Source organism: Temnothorax longispinosus, chromosome 4 (genome assembly GCF_030848805.1).
Source record: "Temnothorax longispinosus isolate EJ_2023e chromosome 4, Tlon_JGU_v1, whole genome shotgun sequence".
Classification (NCBI taxonomy): Eukaryota; Metazoa; Arthropoda; class Insecta; order Hymenoptera; family Formicidae; genus Temnothorax; species Temnothorax longispinosus.
Window position 1 is genome coordinate 23517531 of NC_092361.1, and position 26075 is coordinate 23543605.

Below are 26075 nucleotides of genomic sequence, written 5' to 3' on the forward strand. Positions count from 1 at the left end.
ATTCGCAAGAATTAGGCGAGGTAAAATACAAGTTCCGTGTAACGTGGCACGGAGAAGTGACGAAAGAGCAAAAGTACGTAACATTGTTAACGTATACTAGAAAAATATTTTTTAAATTAACGTATAACGAAGGCTGTTTTCAGTGATGTATAACACGTTTTATTCGATAGGTGGAAAACTCAGTTTTTTTTCTCCTTGCATTGAACAAGTTCAACGTACTTGCGCAAAACTGCGTTCTAAAGGATTTATAGATAGACGTACACACGTACGAATGTTTGCAAAAGGGAACGGAATGTTCAATACAGATCTCTACCGATATTAGATTTGGAATGTTTAAAATACAAGGTACGTTGGTATATTTTCGTCGTACTTGTTAAAATGCTCTCTTCGTGTATGCAAAGACAAGTAAACGTATCAAGGATTAAATAACTGTATATATTAATCAACTATATAATCTGATGGATTATCCAAAACTAGTATATTAATGTCAATACCATAGACCGATGGAGTAGTATAACGTGTAATGAAATACAGGATTTTTTGACCTGTTTAGCCAGGTTCTTATACGTTTCCTTGTAAAAGCTTTTATTTTATTTACTTGTTTTATTTATTACGAGATGAAATATTTAATAGACATTGACGTTCAAAGATTGACTTGATATAAAAATAAAAAATTTATGATTTCATTATAGCAGGCAAACGAAGACATTGTACACAAGAATGGAAAGGGAAAACAGGAGGAAAAACTTCTTACGGTTACTCATGCTCATTCATTACCGGGCCATACAGGCTTTATTACACGTGCTGTTCTTCCTCCTAGTTATGCACGCAAATAAAACGGTAAAAACAAAAGAAATAATGTTACAGTATAGAGATTCAGGCATGTAAACAAATGACTGGAGGATACAAAACTAAGGCGCGATGCACACCGTACGTATATTACGGTGTTGATTAAATAAAACTTGTTTAAACTGGTTCGTGTGCTCTTCTCTGGTCTGCCATCTCGACGAGATGATGCATACGTTTAGGACGTTATGAACCATTTCTATCGCGCTTGTGTCAAATTTTTTTTGCGACCGTGAATATCGTACGACACCTTACAAAATATTCCCGTAGTCATAAATAACGATGAGGGCATTAAACGTGTAAGAGAATGAAAGTTGGAATGCTACAAAAACGTTTCATCCGTCGCACATTTTTCGTGTTCGTTTATGTGTCCGCCTTCGTTGGATTCCAACTTAGATAATCAACTCGAGTCGCAGCCTGATACTCTTTCACTAAATATTCTACAACCTCTCGTGAGTTGTCTAGCTCGTCAAGATTATCCTCAAACATTTTTTCTTTGCGGAATTGTTCCAAAAATGCTTCACGTTTACGCAACTTGTCGTACTGTTGTAAGGCTCTGTCAAACAGCTAAAAACGTACCGATACGTTAATTAAATTTAAACATTATCAAGTTTTACATCCTACTGTGTGATGTACGATGATAACGTTTGATACGTAACAACACTTACCGATGATATATTGGTATGATTAGCCAACATCTAAACCAGAAACGCGATGCGTACTTTGTATGTAAGGAGATTTTCTTGAAAGAGCTACTTGTATACTAGCGGGACCCCAAGGAATAAACTGCGTGAGTTTTCGCTCTCTGATCCTTTGCAAAGATTTGTGCACTTGTGTCGGATCTACCTCGCCCTATTAAAGATACATAACGTACTACGTGCAGTGTAATATGTTTTTATATATGACACACTTTATTCATACGTACTCTGATGTAAAATATGAAATAAAATGTATTTACGTGAAAAATATCAAGTAGTCTTGTATCTCGCGTTTAATATTTTTTACATGTACAAAATGAAATAATGGATCACGTGATTAAAGAAACACAATAAACTCAACTTTAATGTATAGTAAGCTTTTCTAAGAAAAATTTCACCTGAATTATATTTAAGATGGATATGTAACAATGAGCGGCGTTTCTGTCTAATGCGGTAGAAACCATCATATTTTTTGGCTGTAGTAATCGTCGCATTACATCCAAGACGGATGTTTTTCTCACGGATGCACCCTATTAGGAATAATTTTTATGAAAAATATCTTGCTTCCTCTAAACGTATCTCTCTTCTTTCTTTTCAAATGCATATCGTTCTTTTCAAATGAATATATTTCGTGTGTGCACGTACACATTTTTTAAAAATAGACGTGATTTTTCTTATATTCATATCTTTCATCCGTCTATGCATAAAAGTATATTAACCATATTAACGTCTGTTACATTGATATAAAATATCAGAAACGAAATACTTTGAGATATTTCATATTCTATTCCGACATGAAATATATTATAGGTACGAATAATGTATTTACTTTTCGACAACTTTTATTTTTGATACTTTTATGCCGTGGACGAACGAGACAACCGCGTAATGTTGAGGAAACATGTTTGCATCTTAAAAATAGCACGTGCACATTTGTATAATATCTATGACGGCACGCGACAACTGTATCAAACGAATAAACGTCGTTTTATATATACATATATATGAATCGTGACTCATGAAGATATACCGTTACACTTGTTTTTTTCAGTGTATGAACGTATTAGATTTCTTCTAAATCAATAGATACCTCTTGATCCGTTGTAAGTGGAGTGTACCCAGTCATTAAGAAATGTAAGCGAGGAGTCGGTATGAGTGGTGCAATCAAACCAACTAAATCATTGTTCATGTACGAAGGATATCTCAAAGTGGTTGTACTGACAGACATTATTGTTGAAACAAGCTTATTAATTTGCGTAAAGCTAGGATTCTGGATATGCAATCTATCCGAAGCGATTCTGTTGAGAGCAGTATTATCCAAGACCACCACGCAATCTGCACATTGAGTCAGCCTTTTCAAAGTTAACAATGAATTATATGGCTGTACTACGACATCGCTGTAACAAAAATATCATGTTTCATATACATCTACGTTATGTATAGAGAGAAGTTTGTATAACACGGAAGACAAATCGTTACCTTATTTCATCTTGATTTGGAAAAACGCTGTACGTCTCAATCAGTTTTTTGGGAAATCTATCGGCGAGGGATTCCAACATGAAAGATCCCATGCCAGAACCTGTACCTCCCGCTATAGAATGACATAAAACAAAACCCTACTCAACATCCATGGTTTTTAAGAAAAGATGACGTTAAAAAAATACGAATACGAACGACGATATAAGAATATACGTACTTCTAAGCTGTCACTACCATCGGCTTCTCTGTCCAAAATATCAAAGATTTCTTCCTGCAATTTTTCACCCTGATGATATCCAGACGCCCAGTTATTTCCAGCACCGCCGTCATGTTTCGATAAATAGATATTTTCAGGGTTATACAGCTTACAACAAAGTAAAAAAGATTTTTAACTTTCACGGTCAAACGGTATACACAAGATATGCGTGACGTTATGTCGTACCTTTGAGTATGGAGAATTCATGATAGTGTGAATTACCCTCGGTTCCAGATCTAACAATACAGCTCGTGGTATATAATGTTCGTCATCTGACTGATAAAAAAAAACATCCTTTCTATCCATTCCCTCTGTCGCATAGTCTTCTAAAATTCCTTCCGGGCTAATACCATGCTCTGCGCATAGCCTCTTCCAAAATTCAAATCCGACTACAAAAATGAACAAAACATACAACGTGCACAGACACGATACACGGAATACATACTCTGGTTACGCAAGCTTCCTGATAATTTTAATAAAGCTACACGATATTTTTGAACTGTCTGAATCTCTGACTTGGATTATTCAAAGTAGCACAAATTAAAGTAAACCACATACGTATTAAGCTTATGTTACATTTATGCCGTACTGTTTTTGTCACGTTACATCACTCTTAAAATTTTTTAGCGTTCGTCAAACTTGAGAGAAATATCTATCTACAGCAAACAGGAACAAAATGTAGATATTTACTTTGATTGCCGCATTGACCGAGCTGCAAAGTTATCATCTCGCACGGCATTTTAACGTTTAAACAGCTTTTCGTCGAGAATCTAAATTGCTAAGAAGAAGGCGGAAGAAAGAAAATTCAAAAGTCGCGATTGTCAAGATATAAATCTTGATAATAGGTTATAGGTTATATATCGAATTTCGGATTTATATCGGATGAGATGAGTCGGTCACGAACCACTCTTATGAAAGCAGAGAAGAGCCCATAGAGAAGAGCCCGTATCAAACTAGAGCTCTAAAAAAGTAGGTATTTTCGATCCGCCATTTTTGAACCAAACACATGTGAAAACATAACCTTTTCGTAAACGTCAATACGCTTTTCGGTCTCGTATTCTCAGCTTCCAAAATGACTGGCTGCGTTGCAATTAATTGCAGTAATAGACGCGATATTTCAGCTAAATTTTTACATTAATCGCGAGACCGAAAAGCGTATTGACGTTTACGAAAAGGTTATGTTTTCACATATGATTGGTTCAAAAATGGCGGATCGAGAATACTCACATTTATAGAGCCTTAATCAAACTATTGGATTGGGATTGAGATTGGATTAAACGTTGACCAATCGGAACACAAAGTTCACTAAACCTGGGGGTCAATCATAGCCGTGTTCCTTTATTCACTGCCAGTGCTGAAAATCTATAGTGTATGTGACGTAAACTATGGCAGTGAATAAAGGTGGAAGCACATAAAATTGCAGGAGCCTTGAGCAGAATGCAGAAGCTATATGCGCATGCGCTGTGGTATCTGTAGAGCTCTACAAATACCATAGCGCATGCGCATATGGCTTCTGCATTCTGCTCAAGGCTCCTGCAATTTTATGTGCTTCCACCTTTAAGCCCCTTGCACAATGCCAGGCAACAGGCAATAGGAACAGGAAATAACCAAAAAATCGTTAATTACAACCTAAAAAATTCAAATGCTATGATTGGTTGGCAATAGGCAATAGGCACAGAATTTCCAACGTGACGGAAACTCTGTGTCTATTGCCTGTGTCACTGTTTATTCTGCATTTATACATGATTTCTGATTTCTATTCCCTGTTCCTATTGCCTGTTGCCTGGCATTGTGCAAGGGGCTTTAGAGTCGCCTGGCATAGAGACCTATGCCCGTTTTCACCAACTCGGTTCGAAACTTAAACTCTAGTGACGTTTGCTTAATCTTGATTAATCGCATAATTTTATTCCCACCGTGTTTAGTTTAAAATTTAAACGGCGATAAACTGAGTTCATTTTGAACCCTCAATTTTGGCCGTTCAGCTACGATAAACGAAGTTTAAAAAAAATAACTAGTATCAAATATAGAGATTCAATGTGTGTATAGAGATACAAAGAGATTATAAACGTCGAAATAAATTATATTGCCGTAAAATATTTTGCGCGGTAGCGTATATATCTTTATTTTCAGAAACTTATGCTAAATAAGCGGCGCTGCTTAAAATTGAAATTAAGTCTAACTCACAGGGGCCTGCAGGAACAACCAATCGGCGCCGAGATAAGCGGCGCGGTTTAAAATTGAAATTAAATCTAACTCACAGGGGCTGCAGGAACAACCAATCGGCGCCGAGATAAGCGGCGCGGTTTAAAATTGAAATTAAATCTAACTCACAAGGGCCTGCAGGGACAACCAATCGGCGCCGCGATACGCGGCGCTTAAAGTTTAAAGTAAATCTAACTCCCTAGGGACCTGCAGGCAGAACAACCAATCGGCGCAGCGATACGCGGTGCTTAAAGTTTAAATTAGATCTAACTCCCTAGGGGCCTGCAGCACAACCAATCGGCGCAGCGATACGCGGCGCTTAAAGTTTAAATTAGATCTAACTCCCTAGGAACCTGCAGCACAAGAGATATTTTTGGACTGAGATATTTTTGGACTGAGATATTTTTGGACTGAGATATTTTTGGACTGAGATATTTTTGGACTGAGATATTTTTGGACTGAGATATTTTTGGACTGATATTTTTGGACTGAGATATTTTTGGACTGAGATATTTTTGGACTGAGATATTTTTGGACTGAGACATTTTGGACTGAGATATTTTTGGACTGAGATATTTTTGGACTGAGATATTTTTGGACTGAGATATTTTTGGACTGAGATATTTTTGGACTGAGATATTTTTGGACTGAGATATTTTTGGACTGAGATATTTTTGGACTGAGACATTTTGGACTGAGATATTTTTGGACTGAGATATTTTTGGACTGAGACATTTTAGACTGAGATATTTTTGGACTGAGACATTTTGGACTGAGATATTATAGACAAGATATTTTTGCTGATATGTTTTGGGCTGAGATAAAATGGGGGGTCACCAGCGCAGCGATACGCGGCGCTTAAAGTTTAAATTAAATATAACTCCCGCGAGCCTGCAGAACAACCAATCGGCGCAGCGATACGCTGCGCTTAAAGTTGAAATTAGATCTAACTCCCTAGGGGCCTGCAGAACAACCAATCGGCGCAGCGATACGCGTCGCTTAAAGTGTAAATTAGATCTAATCCCTAGGGGCCTGCAGCACAACCAATCGGCGCAGCGATACGCGGCGCTTAAAGTTTAAATTAGATCTAACTCCCTAGGGGCCTGCAGCACAACCAATCGGCGCAGCGATACGTGGCGCTGAAAATTTAAATTATAATTTTAATTTGCTTTTCGATCAGGATAGGTTAGATGACGCGCTTTACACATGTAAAACAGTTTTAAAAACGCATAGCGCTTGCCTGCACGCTTTTCGATCCAGGATAGGTTGTGACCGGAACAAGTCCAAGTGCCAAGACGGGAACAAATCCAAGTTTCAAGTGCAAGAATCGCGGACATTTTGCTATTCCAGATATGTCTCAGAGCTGTTGCGGAAACATTTTGAAATATTTATAAGATATTTCAATTTATCGAATGAAACTGCATTTTTTAGATATTTCTGAGGTTCTTGTGCTGGTTGTCATTTTAAAGTTAAATTTGTGAAATTGAAAAATACGTTTTTTGTCGTATTGAACTTGTAATTATTAATGGGAATGAAATACGATGTATTACATATGTGCGTTACATATGAGAAAAACTTACGACAGTTAAAATAATATGTATAAAAAATATCGTAATAATAGAATTTATAATAAAAACTATAAAAAGATTTTAATCAATACACGTTAGATATTGTACGTACGAGTCGATATATTTTATCGTCACTTACAATTTCATCATTCTACTTATTATATTGTGTTGTATAATGAAAGGCTTTAATTAAAAGCTTACCTATATATATTAATTAAAAGGAAGAAAGTAATAAAAATCATTTTTTTAATATATAGCATAATTATTAATATACATATAAATAAATAGTAATGCTATATTCACCATTAATACAAATTAAATAATATAAATATTTAATTTGCCCACTTTGGGAATCACATCCTTATACATAATATCCTAAAAAACAAGATCTTAAACTTAAAAATTACAAAAATTTTTGTTATTTATTTAAATAAAGGGTAACGTACAGTTATCATATTAAGAAGCTGATTTCGTTTTATCCTAGCGTCTTTCTCATTTTGTACGATTCAACTCATGCTTACAAACGCAATTTTAAACCTATAATATTCAAGTATGATGAATTATATACGAAAAGGATGTTGCAACGTACTAATCACGTCAATCTATACAGCATATAACTTTTCAGTTACATTGGAACAATATAGTATACCGTATTTGCAATATTGCAATTTATATATAAGATATATATGTACAATGTTTTTGCAACTTCTCTATATTATGGAAAATATTAAGTTTTATCAGCAACACGGGATATATGCCACGTACGCATTTTTAAATATAATGAAACTTTTTTCTTCCGCAAGCTACGCTCGCAAGAGACTTGCGACCTTCTTTGCACTTTCTCCTAGCAACATTGTCCTATGATTACCGGACACCTCTTCTATTCTTATGGGTTGTGTGCAAATCTGAAAAGAAAAAAGGGTAAAGAATATATGCAATGTTAAAAATATAAGCTACTAAAATCTATACGACGAGTGACGAGATTAAAATAAAATTTATCAGCTTGAAATAAAGTTCATGTCTACTAAACATACGGATAAAATTAAAGTTCTACGTTTTATTTTTAGATGCGCACGTGCGCGATAACGTTGTAGATACTATCCTAGATATATTAATATTTTAATTCATCAATTTTCTATTTTTGGACGTAGCTATTATGTTACGATACTCGACAAATATATTTGATTAAAATTAAATTAAAAATTAACGTAAAACATTAAAGTGTGTGCGTGTGTGTGTGCGCGCGTGTGCGTATGTGTGATCATCTAACTTCTAATTTACACGTATTAATTTACACGTCATTTACAACCCTATAACAAACTAACTGTAAAAAGAAAAGCTACATTGAAAATTTAACAACATTGAAGAAATTTAATAAAACAAGAAACAAAGAAGATTTTCTTACATTTGATAAATCATAATCCTCTTTTAAATGCAGAAAGTTTTCTGCAGCTTTAATCAGTGTGACCGGTCCCTTGATCTTTTTATTCGGATTATAAAATACAGCAGCTGCCAATTTTTTGAATAAAAGATATCCGGCAATTTTTAGATCGTCCTGTGTAAACGGCGTATCGCCTATCACTTCTATCATCTTGTCAAACATCTCCACATCTGATTTACTCTGCTTCAAAACGTCATACGCCTGAAACAAAAGCATCGCAACGTGAATCTAAATCAGTTGATTAACGTATATGGTATATCTCACGTATTGTTGCTCAGATCGTCTTGATTTATGATAATAACGTGATCTATTGTTAATAAAGTTGCCAAGGACTGTTCAAGATTTTGAAAATGTGCTACAAGTTCATTGACGTATTATGATATACGTCATTGCATAATTTTTAAGAGATAAAAAAACACGTATTATTTACGTAAACAATAAACACCCGTCATGTTGTAATACGTTCACTTTTGTTTACATTCTATCAAGACTCGAACGTGTGCTTTAGATATTCTACTCCGTACTCGTGCTTTTCCCCATTATTCCTTATTTCAAGGTACAAGAAGATGAATAGAAAGGATAGGTTTGTGTGATACTTACTTGAATGAAATTTATTTTCTTATTAAATTGTATGCTGAAATATGCCAACGCTTTCATACAGCCTTCGGAAGTAATTTTTTTCATCTCATCTAGTTTGCCAATCATATCACATTGCTGTCGCACGAATGCCAACGAACCATCGATCAGACTCAGAACTACCTTTTCTCCAGCGGCTTCCAATTGCAAAGTCATCTCGATGGCGACGCAAGTTCCATACGAGTATGCTGCCAAGTGATATGGTCCTTTCTTCTGAACTTTTCTAATGGTATTCACATAGAATTCAGCCAACTCCGGTATCGTTTCGTGAGGCGCCTGCTCAATACTCTGCAGACCCCATAACGGCCTTTCGAGTTCGCTGGCCACATATTCTAGCGATTTAACGAGACCCTCGATACCGTGAACGACGAATAACGCCGGTCCGTTGGACGTCTTTGTTTTCAAGCGAACGAGCGCCTCTTTAGGCAGCAATTCGTTGCTCGGCCACTGCATCAACAGCATGTTGATCGAAACGTTTGAGTCTGCGGTAATAGTGGTCGCATCCGCGGCGAGAGGTTGCTGCTCTTTCGCTATCTCACCACTGGTCGAAGATAATTCTTGCAATTTGGCAAAGGTTAAACCACGGATCTCTTGAGCCGACAATAGAATGTCGTAGTTCCTCTCGAGAGTCTGTTTGATTTCCGTGCCCATCAGCGAGTCCATACCCAAATCGGCCAAGTTATTATTGGGATTAATCGACGTGGCATCTTTAATGCCTAGGATATTGGCAATGGTTGCGATGAGATCAGCCTTGTTGCCGTCATCGGCTTTATGTTTTTCAGCCAACACCGAGGAAGCCAACACCGGATGCGGTTGTTGAAGGAATATATCCATCGTCGCGAGACAACTCGACATGTGTTGCGGTAGAGTACCGCCTACTTCGGTATCGTTATCTCCCATCGTTTCTGAAAAACAATAACAATATCTCAAGAGAAACTGTCATCGTGAAATGTACAAAGTATTCATACAACACGGGACTAGAACAATGGTATGCAAAATTCGTGCATACGTATCGCATTCATAATACTTGAATATTATTGTTTTATATACGCGTGTTTATTCAAGGGGCATAAAATTAAGGCGTGATCAAGTCAAGATTCGAGTGTTTACAAAACTCGATTCATACATATATATGTATATATTACCTATAATTAAGCCAACATCTCCGATGGCACCCCATTGAATGGCGAGACCGGGTAAACCATTAGCCTGCCTCTCTTCCATCAGTCTCTCCATGGTCGAATTTGCGAGACCGTAGTTGGTTTGACCCATATTGCCGCGACCGCACGACACGGACGAGAATACCACAAAGTAATCCAACGATGGGCAGAGCTTTCTCGATACCGCATCTAAATTCTTTGTAACATTGACTTTCGGCAAAATGACCGTTTTGAAATCGGCCTCTTCCAAGTTTTCAATCAGAGCATCGCGTAGCACAGCTGCCAGATTGAATATACCGCCTACCGGAGCCAGCCGGTTGCTATCTTGGATTAAGCGCTCAGCACCCGCGAATGTCGTAACATCCTCCGTGAAGACGACGACTTTTACGCCGCTTTCGCGCCAGCGACGCGCGCACAATGCCTGGTAACCGGTGCGTATGCCTGAGCGCGACACGAGAACGATGAATTTGGCGCCGCGGGCGATCATCCACGTGGCCAATTCTAACCCAAACCCACCGAGACCGCCGACCAGGATGTACGACTTCTCCGGATTTATGTAAGTACGTGGAATCGCGGCCACTGTCTTCGGCGTTGCTGATACACGCTTCTTCGTCGGTTCCTCATCACGGATCTTCACTAGTACTTTGCCGATATGCTTGCCCGTTGCCATGAATCTAAATCCCTGCTCGAGCTGTTGCTCCGAAAACACGGTCGATTGAAGCGGACGTATCGCGCCATTCTTGATTCCCTCCGAAACGTGGTTCACCAATTCCTTTTTCACCGCGTTGTCTTCTCCGAACAGCGCGTCCAACAATATACCGTGGAAAGACGTATTCTTCAAAAACATTGACATCCCTACGCGGCTGTCGTTCGACAGATCGTACTTGCCGATCTCAAGGAAACGGCCACCGAACGCCAGGCACCGAATGCCAGCTTGCAATTTCTCCTCTGCCAGTGAATTCAGCACGACGTCGACCCCACGTCCCTGAGTCTCGGCACGTATTAGCTGTTCGAAACTGGTGTCTCGGGAATTGCCGATGTGCCTGTCGGTCAACTGTGGAAATATTTTCTTGAGATATTCTCTCTTTTCCAGCGTGCCGACGGTAGTAAAGACGGTACAACCAGCGTGCAGAGCAATGGCGATCGCTGCTTGACCGACGCCGCCTGTACCAGCGTGGATTAACACGCTTTCGCCTGCTTTCAATCGACCTCGTATAAACAGAGCGTAGTAACTAGTCGCGTAAGCGACAGGTATCGTCGCCGCCTGTTCCAACGTCCACTTGTCGGGTACCTCCCAAAGGAAATCAAGATCCGCGACCACAGTGGTCGCCAACCCTTTAGCTTCGACTATGCCCATCACGCGACGACCGTCGGTGTCTCTTCCGGAAAATTCAAGCCCCAATATACATTCTTCCGTAGCCATATTATTTGGCAAGGCGTCCGGTGGTAATTTGCCACTCGCCAACATGATATCCCTGTCGTTCATATAATTTATATATAACTCGTTGTCACATCTTCGTTATCTAAAGTATCATGTATATCAATAAAACAATACTCATTGACACAACTTACCTAAAGTTTAATGGAGCATAGTATACGCTGCAAAATTTCATATTGGGAAACGTGTCAGAACGGTAGAAACTTAACGGTCCTTCGATCCATCTCAAACTGCTGAGGTCTCCTCTTGTCAATGTGTTTACATAGGCGTGCTCCACTTGTAGGGAAGACACGTCGCTCGGTTGATCCAATGGCAAGTGTCGATAACAGCCCCATTGTCCTCCTTTTAGCACATTGGCCATTAATCCTTTGTCCAACTGTTCGACGTAAGACCGCACGGATAAACCAAACTTGGGAGCGTTCTTGTCTTGGATAAAGACATAACGCGCATTTGCACCGCCTGTCTCGCGTCGTATACAAGTCATGAGTCCGACCAAGCCTACAAATAAAAAAAAAAAAAAAACGAGAAATTTCTTCTGTTCCTCATACACAGGGCAGTTAAAGAAAGTTTGAGAAACTTTGAAATAATTTTTTCTGTAATATTACCAAGCGTTCCTTCGCCTTGAGATACAAGAAGCACTTCTTGATCATCTTCGCCGTCAGATTCCTTCAGTGCTGCTTTTACATCTTCCAGCCACGAGAGTGATTTCTCTGTGATTTGTATTACCGTCGGTTCCCTGCTGCTTTTCTGCCGCTTCTTCAGCAACAAGTAAGTCTTTCCCGTGGGATCGATTTGTTTTCCGGCCAATGTTAAATCCGTTTCCTTCAACGCGGTCTTCAAATTCAGTTGCGCAGCCGTCTCCTCCAGAAGCACGAAACAACCAGGTTTTAAGGCAGCTACCAAGTTTTTGAGAACGGCATAAGATTGCGTGGACAGAACGTCCGCCGCTATGACAAAGTGCACATCCTGAGCGGGTGGTGCTTTCGTCACGTCTTGCGTTACGATGTCAGCGTTCACGTTCATTTGGCTCAAACTCGCCGTGTACGTGTCGGCAGAAACTGCGACCACTTGTAAATCAATCTGGCGACAAACAAAGCAATTTTATGATAATTTTAAATACTGAAGAAGAAGAAGAGCAAAAAAAGCACGCTACAAATAGAAATAAACTATACGTGTCGCGTGATCGATCGTGACATGCCTCGTTTTTCATTTGTAAGTTGACATGCTTCTTAAAATTTTTATATAATACAAATATATATACAAGAAACGAGTAAACGGTTTAAGTAAAACAAAATACGTTGTTTCAAATGGCATTAACATATGGGACGGGCACAAACTTCTCCCTTCTAATCATTTGTTTCTAAAGCTTCTTTCCAATTCTTAACACATTGTGACAATGTAATTTAATCAAGTGTAATATGTGTTGAATAGATAGTTGAGTGATGGAACAGTCGTCTGTCAAACAAAAGATATTGATTTTTCACGTTGTTGCCACACTCGGCGTATACGCGACGCTAAGAATTTTGGATGGAAAAATATTTCACCTTGAGCGAAACACGTTATTAAAATTCTGCCGTTAAAAACACTTACGATAGGCGCGCCCAGTTCCCCGTGGAAAATGTCGAGAATAAGCGGCGCCAAGAGAGCTTCGGCAGCTCGTTCGCCTGCAACTTCCACGGTCTTCAATTTCAATGCCATCAAGTTTTCGCACATAATTTGCAAGAGTACAGTGAGCGCGTGCACTTTTCCTCTCCGTGGATCCTCTATCAGACTGTGTGAATTTTCATAGGGCACGAAAGTGTAGCGTTCGTATTTTGGATCGGCTTGAGTCTGCTGTCGACGAGGCGCCAAGGAAGATTTCAATCCTCTGAGCTCGACGCCACCCGATTTAATGATATCGATGTTCTTGTAATGATACACTGGTAAACCACCATCTTCCGGTAATTCTTCCACCAGTCGTTTGTGAAGAACGGGGTCGATCGCGGCGTACTGGAGACGCGACGGTAAATACATTAGCTTGTGGCTGGTGGACACTATGCTTAACTGAAGCATAGTGTCTATGTACGGAACCCATTGATCGAACCAGTAAAGTTCGCCGGCAACGCCGTAGTTGTCGCAAGATTTGATTCCTTGGAAGATATCGCGATACTCGTAACCGCGCAGCTTCAGTTCCTTGTAAATGTCTTTGGTATTTAACGGCAAAGTCTCCTCCGTGGTAGGCGGTACTGATGGTGGCGGCAGTTTCAGCTGATGCTTCTCGATAGTCTCGGACACGCGGACGTTTCCGCTGACGACAATCGCGTCGGTCTCGCAGATCTCAAAATCGCCCGTTCCCTTGAAAATAGTTATCGAGAATTTCACCGTTCCCTCCTTCGGCATAATAGTGGCTCGCTGAAACCGCACGTTCTCGAACACTACCGGCAATCGTTCAAACTCGACGCCGCGCAGTTTCGCCAAAGTTTTCCACACCAATAAAATATAGCCAGTGGCTGGGAAAAGGACTCGTCCGTCTATCTGGTGCCCCGCTAGATACGCGTCTGTTTCTTTCGACAGATCAATTTGGACGACGCACTCTCCCGAGCTGTCCGATGTCCGTTTGAAAACAGCCACGTCCCACGCGGTAGAATGATCCCACCTGACCAGGGATCCGATCATCGGTGTTCCGCGACCAACGGGCCAACTCATCGGCGGATACAATTTGGAAACGTCGGGTTGCGCACCGGCCATATACAGCTTGCCCACGTTGGACAGCAGAAAGGCCAGATTGTCCGAATGGTCCCGCTTGTGGAGGCCGATATTGGTCACCGTTGGTGGTAACGATCTGCGCAAGATTGCCTGTAGCAAGCAGTGCGGCGCGATCTCGATCGTTATCGCGTTCTCTGGGACATGCGCGATCGCCTCCTGAAAGAGCACAGGCGACAACAAATTGTTGACGTGATACGCGGCGGAGCTAAGCTGCGCGAGCGGACTGCCCCATGCAGCCTCGGGGACGGAGCTGGAGATCCATCTGGCCGACCTCTGCTTTGGACTCGGGATGATTTTCTCGAGCGAAGCGCGTAGCCTAGGCCCGGCCGGGGCGATGTATTTACTGTGGAAAGAGAAGCCGGAACTGTTGACCAACTTGACGAAGATATCTTTGCTCTTCAACACCGGTACGAATTTGCGTATAGACTCACGCGGACCGGAAATAGTGATCGAGTCGGTGGAGTTGTGACAAGCTGGAGTGATATCGGGCGGGCACATTTTTTTGGCCTCCTCCCAGCTCAAACCAACTGCCGCCATGGCGCCTGGTTCCAACTTGGAGTCTATAATCGCTTTGCCTCTACTGTAAGCCGCTAAAACAGTCTGCTCCGCGGTAAATGCGCCGTCGGCATAAGCACAACCCAATTCTCCAACGGAGTGTCCGATTATGCCGTCCGGATGTATGCCTATCGACGTTAAAACGTCCACGAGGGCGACCTGCATAGCCGCGATAGACACGAAGGCATCCATCACGTTCTCGTACGTTTCGTTCGTAGCGTTCATGATGATATTCATAAGGTCGATGCCGTGGGGCGCCAATGCATCCGCGCATCGTCGCAAACTACGTTGAAAAGTTTCAATGCCGAACAATTGACGACCCATGCCTGGCCATTGCGTGCCCATGCCGGAAAATATGAACCAAATGGGGCGCCTCTCGTTATAGCTCGCTACCTCGGCCATTTCCCGCGTACCATCGACGCCGAGTATCTCGTAGCCGCGAATCTTGTGACCGGGGATGTCGTTGTTGTGCATTATGTGTAACAGAGAAAGAAATTCGTCGTCTTTACGATGCTCTTTCGCTTTCGCCAGCAAGGTGTGCACAGCTTCTTCCGTTCGACCTGACACAGCGACCAATTTGGGCGACAATTCGGCGATGTTTAATAATGGTGACAATTTTGGTTTTGGATTGCTGCGCAGAACGACATGCGCGTTTGCGCCGCCGAAGCCGAACGAGTTGACGCCTACGAGACCACCGTTCCACGGTGTGGCCTTGTCGACCACTCGAATGCGCCCCTCGTTTAAGGCAGGAATGTTCGGATTTGGAGTATCAAAGTGCAAATTCGCGGGTATCACGCCCGCTTCCATCGCGACTAGCACTTTGGCGATCGAGCACAATCCACTGGCCGGCTCCGAGTGACCCATGTTGGATTTGACCGAGCCAATCAGCAAAGGAGTCTTCCTATTTTTGCAGAACAGTTCGTCGATGGAATTGATTTCCTCTGGATCACCTACTTTGGTACCGGTACCATGGGCCTCCACGTAAACCACGTCTGCGGGATTAATTCCCGCTTCGCTGTAGACCTCGCGCATCAATCGATTCTGCATTTCACCATTGGGATACGTGACACCCTGAGATTTGTAGCCGTCGGTGTTTGTTTTCGTGTGAATCACCGTGGCGTATACTCTGCGCGCATCCTTCGCCTTTTGCAAGTATATCCCCACCACCGCCTCGGCCCTCACATAACCGTCACCTGAAGCGTCGAACGCTTTGCACTTGCCATCCTGGGCCAGCATATTCAGTTTGTGAAATTGAAGCGAGGTCGCCGGTCTTAATACGAGATTCAATCCACCGACGATCGCGGCATCGCACTCGCCGTTGCGCATCGCGGCCACTGCCTGATGCATGCTGTACAAGGCCGAGGAACAAGCCGTGTCCACCGCGTAACTAGGTCCGCTGAAGTCGAAACAGAAGGAGACTCTGTTGGCGAACATCGATTTCGAACACCCGAGCAATCCGTATCCTGCAAGCAGATGCGCGCAAGTTTCTCGGTTTAATCTCATTGTCAGCAGATATATCGTGTATAACTTGTCTCGCGTATACCATATATAACAGATATTTATAACAAATAGCAAAATATGAATAGCAAATTATTCGCACGTAAAATTGTGCATATATATATGCGCACACATAATGGATGCACAATTTTACGTGCGAATAATTTGCTATTCATATATATAATTATATTCATTTTCTTATCTTTAGGCAAGATCGTTAGATTCAGCGAATATCTTGCCTCGCGGTAGGTAGAAAACGTAAAAATACTTGAATTGACTGTGAGCAAGAGACATTCGGTATTATTTTTCATAATGGACGAACCATTTATGGTATCCATATCTCTCATATAAAAGTCATCCGTTTCCGAACAAGAGACACCGATGAACACCCCGGTACGCGATCCTCTCACGGTCGAGGGATTGATGCCAGCGTCGACTATCGCCTCGTACGTGACTTCTAACATCATGCGAAGCTGCGGGTCCATTGCGTGTGCCTGCTTGGGATGTACCCCGAAAAAAGAGGCGTCGAAGTTGCTGAGGTCCTTGAGCTTGGCAGACCTGTGCGGTATCCCGTGGGCGTCCGCTGACCAACGGCGATCGTCACCAGTGACCATGTCCATTTCTTTCATCAGATTCTCCTTAAACTCCTCGATATTGGACGACTCTGGCAGACGGCCTGGAAAAAAACGTTATTTGTTCACGGCGCGTTACGCTCCCATAACGATCATGCAGCCAGCCGTGCTGTGGCCATTCGCGCGACTGACAATTCGTTCGTACCTGATATGCCCGTAATGACGATGTCACTATCGACGGAATACGGCACTCCATTTCCGATCGCGGACTCCCGCGTCACGGGACTGTTGACACTTTCAAATTGAGCAGGCATCTTGCCGACGGAGGATCGTTAATCGTTATCCAACTCTTTTCTACTCCGTACGAATCTCTATCTGCAAAGATAAAACCAACTCGAGTTTTTACGTTTGTCGAAACACATCTATAGTTGATCTACACGTATAAGAAAGAGGCACATTTGAAAGATACTCTAGAGCATATTTAAACACAAACCGAACAAACGATACATCTTTTTTCAATATTTTTGCAGTTTTTTTTCCAAGAAATGCGCGAGTATAGCTTTAAATAAAAATATTCTTTTACTTAAGGAAAAAACACATTTTTCCTCACTATTTTGATCGATTTTTCTCAGGTTCAAAAAAAAAGATCAATCAATTTGACTTTTAATGTCGTAGAGTTTACAAAATATTGTTGCCGATGTTTCGAGAGAAACTTACAAAGTGCCATTCCAAACCCAGGAATAAATGTTAGTCATCATTTACGCTTATCCGTTACGTTGAAATCTTAACGCTCTGGAATCTCGTTTAACCGTCTCTTTGAACGCGCTCGGTCCACGAGCGCGTACACTACACGCGATTACCTTCAATTGACATTAAACATACTTAATTGAGTAATCTCAATAGAGTTTCTAGATAAATCAACTTTGCTTGACGAATGTTTGCAGGATCGTCGCTCTTTCTTGAAAAATCTGTCAATTATCTTTCTCTAAATTCGAGATCCAGGTACGTACGTCGTATTATTGCACGAACGATCATTCACTCAACTCACGTCATTTCTAGCTAATTAATTGAAGATACCGTGCTACGATAATGACCTATTTCATTTTCAAATAACGCAACGTCATATACTTCGCACGAGAGAAATACGTTATATTTTATTTCAACATATATTTCGACATATTTCACAAATAATTTATTTTTCGATAATATTACCTTTTTTATTACTTTTATATGAAATTATACAAGACAAATCGCGAGAGACGTATCTCGAGAGCAAGAGATAGCAAAATATCAGACATTTACGAAAATTTGTCTTAAACGTGCCGTTCCGAACTATCCTGATAAGAGGAGTTATCGCGTATACCCGACCGTAACCCGGTCCCGCGACCCGCGGCACGATATTCGGTTACAATATATTCGGTTAGGATATTCGTTTCATCAATCACATAATCCGGAACGTGTTACTGTCGACACAACATGGAGTTTCAGGAACCAGCAAATGTCACGCGTACGTACACGTCGTAAAAACCCCTTGATATTCGATCGCAAGTCCGTTTTTCGACAACTTTTGCAGATATATTTCTCATATCGTACTTGTGCGGTCGCCCCAAAACGTCATACAGCTATTTCTCGTTACATGAGACTCTGTTTGTAAAAGCGTTGAGTAAAGTCAATCCAACGTTTTTTCTACGTATATTGCATCGAACTGGTGCGGTGATAAGATTGGATCTATCCACATTATCATGCGACGTAAAATGGAGAATATTCTTCCAAAAAAATTACTGATTATTTTATACTCTACGTAATTATTATGATGAAAAAAAAGAAAAATTTTGAATCAGATAGTATATGGTAGTTACTAAACCGGGTTATGAACCGTCGCGTGGTCGTGTAAACGTAGTCATAGAGTCGTTGTAATGACGTCGGAAAAAAAATCGTTGCGTCATGAAATTTCAAGCTGGTTATTAAGTTGGCACAACTATTGTGTGGCACACAGCACACGGTTGAACAAAATACATAGACGTAGACATAGACATAAATTTTTGGCTTTGTTGCGTGCCTTTTATTTACGATTTTTAATCACTTTAGCCGCGTAGATAAAAAGAGTGGTTGTATCGACTGAAACGTAATAGTTGGCACAGTCATAAAAAGAAAATCTAAATATAAAAAGTAAAAACATATTTCTCTAATGCTCTCGTTTGTTGCTACGTAGTTGTTCCATTGCCAATAAGTTGATCGCAATATTCTTTGATTCAGAAAAATCATCTTCCAACCACCCTGAGAGCTATAGCACAACGCCGTAAAACATTATGTTCAACAAATATCTCAATAGCGTACGTCTTTGTAATCTTGTCGTCTTCTGAGAGTAAATCCGATTTTCTTGTTCCAAAACTGTACTCTTATAGCTATTCTGCGCCAACGCAACACTTAAACTTTACAACGTGAATGAAAATCTCGATAGATTACATCTTTCAGATTTTATCGCTCGACATTTTTTCCCCTGTAGCTGTGCACCACGTATAAATCCAAGTTGACACGGCCATCACTATTTTTATCGAGTCAACTAAAGAAGTAAAATTGTGGCTAAGACAACAAAAAAGTAACAAACAAAGCAAAAAAAATTATGTTCGTTTCGTTCGATTGTGCGCGACAGTGTCTGCAGCACAAGAACACACGCTCGTTCGTGTGACACGTTGCGTCAAGTATTGGCCATGAACTTATAAGCCGTATGTAAATTTTTAGACTTAGATTACGCACAAAGAAATCGGTAACGAAACGTGTTACGGAATAATCTTGTGCGGAGAGCCTCAAAATAGATTTAAGTTCAAGTAGGAAAGTCGAGTGTGCGTTATCCCGTTATCGCATTATCGCAAAACTCGCACGACTAGCGATGCGCGCGTAACCGTAAGCCAAAAGCCCTAAGCCCTAAGCTAGACCGAGCTGTTATAATCCTGGTGACTCTCTGTCTTTCTTAATTATGTGTAAGTATATTTAAATACTGCATTTTCAAGTATTCAAGATCGCGCACTCAAGTGCAAGTAATTGCCTATTTGATGGAGCACTGAAGTGCACTTTACTTGCGTGCAAAACAGTACGGATGATGATAACAAACTGGTGATGAGTGTTGCCTCTTCATCGCACTTGCATTGTACTTGACATTAATTTGACGTTATTCTAATTCACATGAGTTTCCTCGCACATGTCTATTCCATACAATGACATAAAATAATGCTGTCTATTTGCAGACGCAAAATACAAATATTTGTTAAAAATTTGTTAATCCGAAAAAATTTTTAGTCCGATACGTGCAACTGAACATGTTGGTTAGTTAACTAAACATTAGTTGTTTCAACACGTATTAAGTTGCACTAAAAAAGATATAGTACATTCGTGTCAACCGCATCCAAATTTTTTAATCAAGAAATTAATTAATTCAACTAATGTTTAGTCAAACTAATTAAAATGTTTAGCTGCACGTAACGGACTAAATATTTTTTTTCTCAGTATAGCGCGTTGTAGAAGATACGACACGACACGACACGACGTTATCTTACGTCGTATCTCAATCCAGTATTACGAACGTATTATCAGATTCTTTAGTTCTTTTCAAATGTGTATTAAGAACGTGTTACGAAAATATTATGTTTTGACATACTCGAAGGCATTGTTTATCGATAGATGTGCCATATTGTACATGTACATACATACATTATTTAGCGAAAAATTGAGAGAGACGATATATACAAAAATCTATTGTATGTATATATTATATACATATTTGAATATTTCATAAAGACAATCAAGTATACTAATAATTATGTTCCTAGCGTGTCTCAATATCGGAATAATCGGAACAGCAGCTTTAATGTCACCAAATGAGCTCTTTTACAAGTCCGCGTTAACATATTGTAAATGACGGATTTTTAAGTCATCGCGCATGCAGGCAGAGGTCAATTCTTGCGCTTCCTTATCCCGTCGCATTAATCGTCGCTCGGTTAATTGATCAATCATTTAAGCTTCATTAGAGACGCACGTTCAGCACCGCTTACACCCACGCCGTCGCGACAGGTGCGTGCGATTGTAATTAGTAATTGAGAAATATCACAGTACGTGTATTCTTGGAACGAGAGAAAAGTAGTGCAATAGTAAATATTAATTATATAGTGTATAGTGTAAAAGGAAATGTAATGCAATCTCTCGATTTTAATCAAGATCTTTGATAAAACGTACGTTTCATAACTGACAATGAATAAAGGAAGAAAAAATTTTTGTTACGTACTTGCACGGCTAAAATAAAAGAGAAAAATTTTCGCTCGAAACTCTATAGCTTTATCGTTCCTGCCGAGCTAGTGAAGCTTGAGTTTTTAGTTGGATACTTTTTTCTGCGCGTGTGTTCGCATATCAGGCTTTCGCTCGTCGTCATACGACGAGTGTCTGTAAGAGTCACCTACTGTTAGTGAGTTCGCACGCGCAAGTTCGTAGGTACAGTTTGACATCATACTTGTTAGAACTATATACATTGTGACGCAATCGGCAATACAAACACAAACATAACGTCGCGGTCGTCTATTTCGATAATGTTCACAAGTATTTTGAATCTTCAAGTCAAGTATATAAGAAACGAAACGTCTGAGGATGGATTTCTTTCTACAAATACACGCGACGAAGCGCGAATATTCGCTACTGTTTACCATTCACATAAATACTGACGTAGCGCTCTCGTGACTCGCGTAAAACTGAACGCGTGTGTTTGTTTCGCTCCTTGCTCTTCGCACTATAGTGCGCTAGATCGTTCCGTTAGAAATTCGTATAGCCGTATATATACCTGTAGACTCGTAGCTCGTACTGCTCGTAGCTTGTATAGCGCAGTCTGTGACCTGGTGCAGTTTGTTACCTCGAAAACTTTCGTTTCTCTCTTTTACGCTTCGAAGATTTAGTCACTTTACGTTTCGTTGCCTCTATTTACATGTATTAAATATACGTGCGTACATGATGCTTATCCAGTCATTAGCATCTTCCCGATCTGCCGTGCGCCGTAAACGGTAGAGTCGGTAAGAGATTCATATGACTCTGACACTCCTGAAAGAGATACGCAATCTATTCTTGTATAATATACATATATGTATTTGTTAATTTGAGATACTCTTTTCACGTAGTATTTAATTTTTTAAATTCGGAGGATTTCTGAAGGAGTGTTTACACGATTTTGTAAACCTTGTGGAAAACATACGTGGGAAAGGATTTTTCATATTTTCTTTAGAAAATGTTTCCAAGATGATTATAAAAATAAAGTACATTTTCATTGATCCAAAACCTTTTTACACGTAGGATATCTCTCTCAAATGGGTCTGATATATACATATATCCGCGGTATATCTTACGTTCGCCAAGTATTGCGAGTATTATTGCGACGGCGGTTCGCTCGCAGCGGTTCTTTCTTCGGTAATTCGGTACGTCGGCTGGCCGGTAAGCGGTTAACGGATACGAACGATTCCTAGTCGCACAACGCCGTACTCCGAATGTCCGAATGTCCGAAAGTCCGAATACTCCGATATCGATCGCGCGCGGTCGCGCGGAAACTCACCTGGCTGAACGGTCTCGTCTCGTCTCGTCTCGTCTGGTGGACGTCGTGGACGAGCACGATCCCGGATCCCGAGAAAAGTCAAGTTGGAGCGGAACGAAGGACTGGCGTTGCTCGTTAAGCTTTAGTCGTTGCGGTCTTTCGAATGACCGCGCGGAGCTGTCTTCCACGCCGAGGGTGACGCGAGTGGCTCTCTCTCGCTCTCCAGAGAGACAACCGGGAAGTCGGGCGATCAAACTGAGGACTGACTGGCATCTACCTCACCAGCATCTTATTATTGAATCGCACAGTCTCCGTGGTCTGACATCAGACCATGTGGCGACGACCAATCGGAGCGCGGCTCCGGCGAACGCATGCGCGCCCACCGCCCGGTGCCTGGTCACCGGTCACCGGTGTGCGGTGTGCCGCATCCGCGCGCGCGTGTGCGACGACGACGACGACGACGTCCTGTCTATGATTTTCCGTCACGAGCAGGATCGTGTTTCGGCTGACCCGCCGACGCCCGCCGTCGCCCGCCGCTAGCCACTTTACTTGACGGCTGACGCGCGTCCACGCGGCGGGGTGCGTGCCGTGCGTGGTGGCGTGGTGCGTCTGGTGCGAGATCGCGGCATTCGCGTGAGCACGCGTTTGTCACATGCCGCATGCCGCATGTCGCATGCCGCAGCGTCGCAACTCTTTCACGTTCTTTCGTTTCGCCGACCGCGTTATCGGGGGGATGATAGCGTTACCGACGCGGCGCAGTCACCGACCACCGTTTTGAAACACGTCAAGTGGAAAGAATCGATCGTTGTCGACGATGCGCAATGATTTTATGCGTTCCAGCTTCCAGCTATTAATATTATTATTAAAATGTATAGCGGCTGCTAATACGATAGTCGCGCGCGCGCGCGCGCGCGCGTAAAATATAGGGAATAGCGTAGTAGAGATAATCGATAATTATATATAGATGTACTGATCTTCGTTCGGAGAGATAATCGCCCTTCAAAAAAGGAATAATAAGATACGTTTGTGTCTGACATATATGATGTGTGTCTATTGAGAAATTATAGAAACTCATTAATACGTTATAACTAATCGTGTGTTTTTCGTCAATCTTATATGTCTGCACACTTTTTAACGAAATGTTGCATATATGTTGCGTCACGCTGCTACGAAATAAGTAAATCGATTCCGTTAGCCGATCGGTGTTGTCCGATTCGGGATTCGTGAATTAACGCGGATGTAAACACTTCAAGGAACACACGAGAGTTGAGAGAAACACAGATTTATATAACACGTACGCAACGTTGTGACGTACGTTGATTTCAAGATCCGAAATCTCTGTAATCATTTAAATAGAAGTGTCTCTGGAATATTTTTCCACTTGGTCGATATAACGATATCGGAAACGTTCAATATAGATATACTTATACAAATACATACGAGTCATCAAATGTACGCGTTTGTGCATTATAGCTTATAGCGTTGAATATGTGCGTTTCGCACAGGTGTGCGTGTAAGTGTGTGTTGATAACATTAATAGTAGTATATCGGTACTCGAGATTCTAGTAACTAGGAAAAAAACACAAAGGCCAATAATCGAGCAAACGTAGTATGTAGATATTATTTGAGATGGAAATAAACTTTTAACGTTGACATCCACAGTTTGCTCGATTATTGGTCTTTGTTCTACCTTTTACCTTTGTCAAGACACACGAGCGAGATCCTTTTAATTCTACTAACTAGATTCGATGAACGTATACAGTCATTGATCAATTTTCGAAAACGACCGAAAGGGGTGCAAGGAATATTCGATAATTAATATTTAAGAATCTCTTTCTCTCTCTCTTCATAAGACGTCAACGCTATAACGCACGGACGTGCCGTGCATTCGGCTCGCAGTTGACTATAAGTACTTTAATTTTGATTTTTCCAAAAACAAGCCAATATTTTCTTTTATAGCAGAGAAACATTTTTTTTAGTCTTCTAAATTCTACGTTATTATTCCGACCACAGAATTTGCATGTACGCCTTACGTGTATATCAAAGATATGTGCGCGGTAAAACATCGGTATGTAGAAAGTTCTATAGGAACTTTCATGAAGCTTTTTATTTTCAATCGCTTACAGTTTGGAAGGTATTATACTACCTCGAAATTTCAGGAAAGAAGTTAAGAAAAGTTTTAAAGCAGTTTAGTTGACGAATTTGTGATTAAAATTACGGTCATTTCTATGTAATCTATTCTACGTAATCTATTCGTAATTCCACGAATTTATGTAATGATTTCGTTAAAAATAGAAAAAAAACAAACCTTTGATACATTTTACTCGACATTAAATTTAATATCATGTAAATAAAATGTAAGTAAATTTCTTATCGTCGCAAGGTCTGCGTTGCATAAATATTGTGGAAGTGATAAGTATACATTCGTATGATTTCGCGAGCATAGATAAAAATGATTCATGTAAAGTATTGAACGATTGATATAATAGACTGTGTCAGTTTCACTTAAATTCAAATATAACGATATTAGGCATGACAAAACGATAAGAAAAATTTCACGCTTATTCTATAAAATTTCGATTTTTTTTATTAATCATACAAGTTGTAGTTCAATCCTTTGTGTTTTAGTAGAATTTAACAATTTATGTTTACATATGCGGGGCATTCCATGCCAAATCGACTTGGGTTTAACTCTCGACCTCTCGCCGGATTTGGTCGGCGATTTCTTATGTTATTGTTCCAACTCTAAAATGTATTTAGACTTTTTTTAGATTTTTTTTTTTAATAAAATTCATTTAGTTAGAATTTTTTAAACCGATATATCGATGGCCACAATTTAAAAATCTGGAAAAATTCTAAAAAATTCTGTGTTGTATATAAAAATGTTCAAGCAACAGCCTACAGTGAACTGACGTCTGCTTCTAATTTTTTTCAATATTTTTTTTTTTGAAAAAAACTCGAAAAAACTCGAAAAAATAAGAAGCAAACGCCGGTCCACTTTGGGTCAAGGGTTAAAAATTTTGATATCTGACACAGGATTTTTGAGAATTTTTTCAGATTTTTAAATTGTGGCCATCGATATGTCGGTTAAAAAAATTATAACTAAATTAATTTTATAAAAAAAAATCTTAAAAAAAATCTGAGTGCATGTTAGAGCTGGAATAATAACATAAAAAATCGTCGGCCAAATCCGAGAGGTCTAGGGTCAAACCCATCAGGTCGATTTGGCATGGAATGCCCCATATACAACTTTTCATTTACACATTCAATAATACTCTTCAGCAATGATGCTTTTTTTATTTCTTAATTTCTTGAAATCTGACACATCCTTGTATTTAAAGATAAAAGCGATTTTGTCTGAGAGTAATTTCGTTCGTGTACAGAAATTTGTAATATTACTATATAAAAAGAAAAAATAA

General features: G+C 40.4%; 2 protein-coding genes and 1 long non-coding RNA gene across 4 annotated transcripts; 1 reads left to right on the forward strand and 2 right to left on the reverse strand.

The window, feature by feature from the left end:
• LOC139810866 (uncharacterized) lies at nucleotides 1-1814 on the forward strand. The gene is made up of 3 exons (XR_011731499.1): nucleotides 1-73; nucleotides 171-345; nucleotides 693-1814. It is a non-coding gene; the product is annotated as an uncharacterized lncRNA (long non-coding RNA).
• LOC139810863 (tubulin gamma-2 chain) lies at nucleotides 770-4177 on the reverse strand. Its single transcript, XM_071774737.1, is given in 9 exon segments — nucleotides 770-1413; nucleotides 1515-1544; nucleotides 1546-1698; nucleotides 1943-2074; nucleotides 2635-2941; nucleotides 3024-3160; nucleotides 3241-3387; nucleotides 3466-3668; nucleotides 3970-4177. Coding segments are annotated over 9 exon segments (1362 nt in total). The 5' UTR covers nucleotides 4019-4177; the 3' UTR covers nucleotides 770-1209.
• Nucleotides 4178-7278: 3101 nt separating this feature from the next.
• Fasn1 (Fatty acid synthase 1) lies at nucleotides 7279-22928 on the reverse strand. 2 transcript variants are annotated; one of them, XM_071776855.1, is made up of 11 exons: nucleotides 22678-22928; nucleotides 21919-22172; nucleotides 17299-17468; nucleotides 16844-17197; nucleotides 13315-16487; nucleotides 12330-12804; nucleotides 11859-12222; nucleotides 10272-11761; nucleotides 9091-10031; nucleotides 8455-8691; nucleotides 7279-7954 (listed from the first exon to the last, which is right to left on the reverse strand). In XM_071776855.1, exons 3-11 carry the CDS (start codon nucleotides 17405-17407, stop codon nucleotides 7853-7855), a joined length of 7245 nt encoding a protein of 2414 aa, XP_071632956.1. In that variant the 5' UTR covers nucleotides 17408-17468; nucleotides 21919-22172; nucleotides 22678-22928; the 3' UTR covers nucleotides 7279-7852. The 2 variants fall into 2 exon arrangements, with proteins under 2 accessions (XP_071632956.1, XP_071632957.1); XM_071776856.1 differs by lacking the exon at nucleotides 21919-22172.
• Nucleotides 22929-26075: the final 3147 nt, after the last annotated feature.

What these genes read in the sequence shown, in the direction of transcription:
- Fasn1 (XM_071776856.1), bottom strand. Translation starts at nt 17,407, where the DNA reads ATGCCTGCTCAATTTGAAAGTGTCAACAGTCCCGTGACGCGGGAGTCC. An exon ending in TCAAGGCGAAGGAACGCTTG is followed by an intron (nt 12,223 to 12,329) that starts GTAATATTACAG and finishes TTTTATTTGTAG; the next exon opens with GCTTGGTCGGACTCATGACT. An exon ending in AGGATTATGATTTATCAAAT is followed by an intron (nt 7,955 to 8,454) that starts GTAAGAAAATCT and finishes TTTTCTTTTCAG; the next exon opens with ATTTGCACACAACCCATAAG.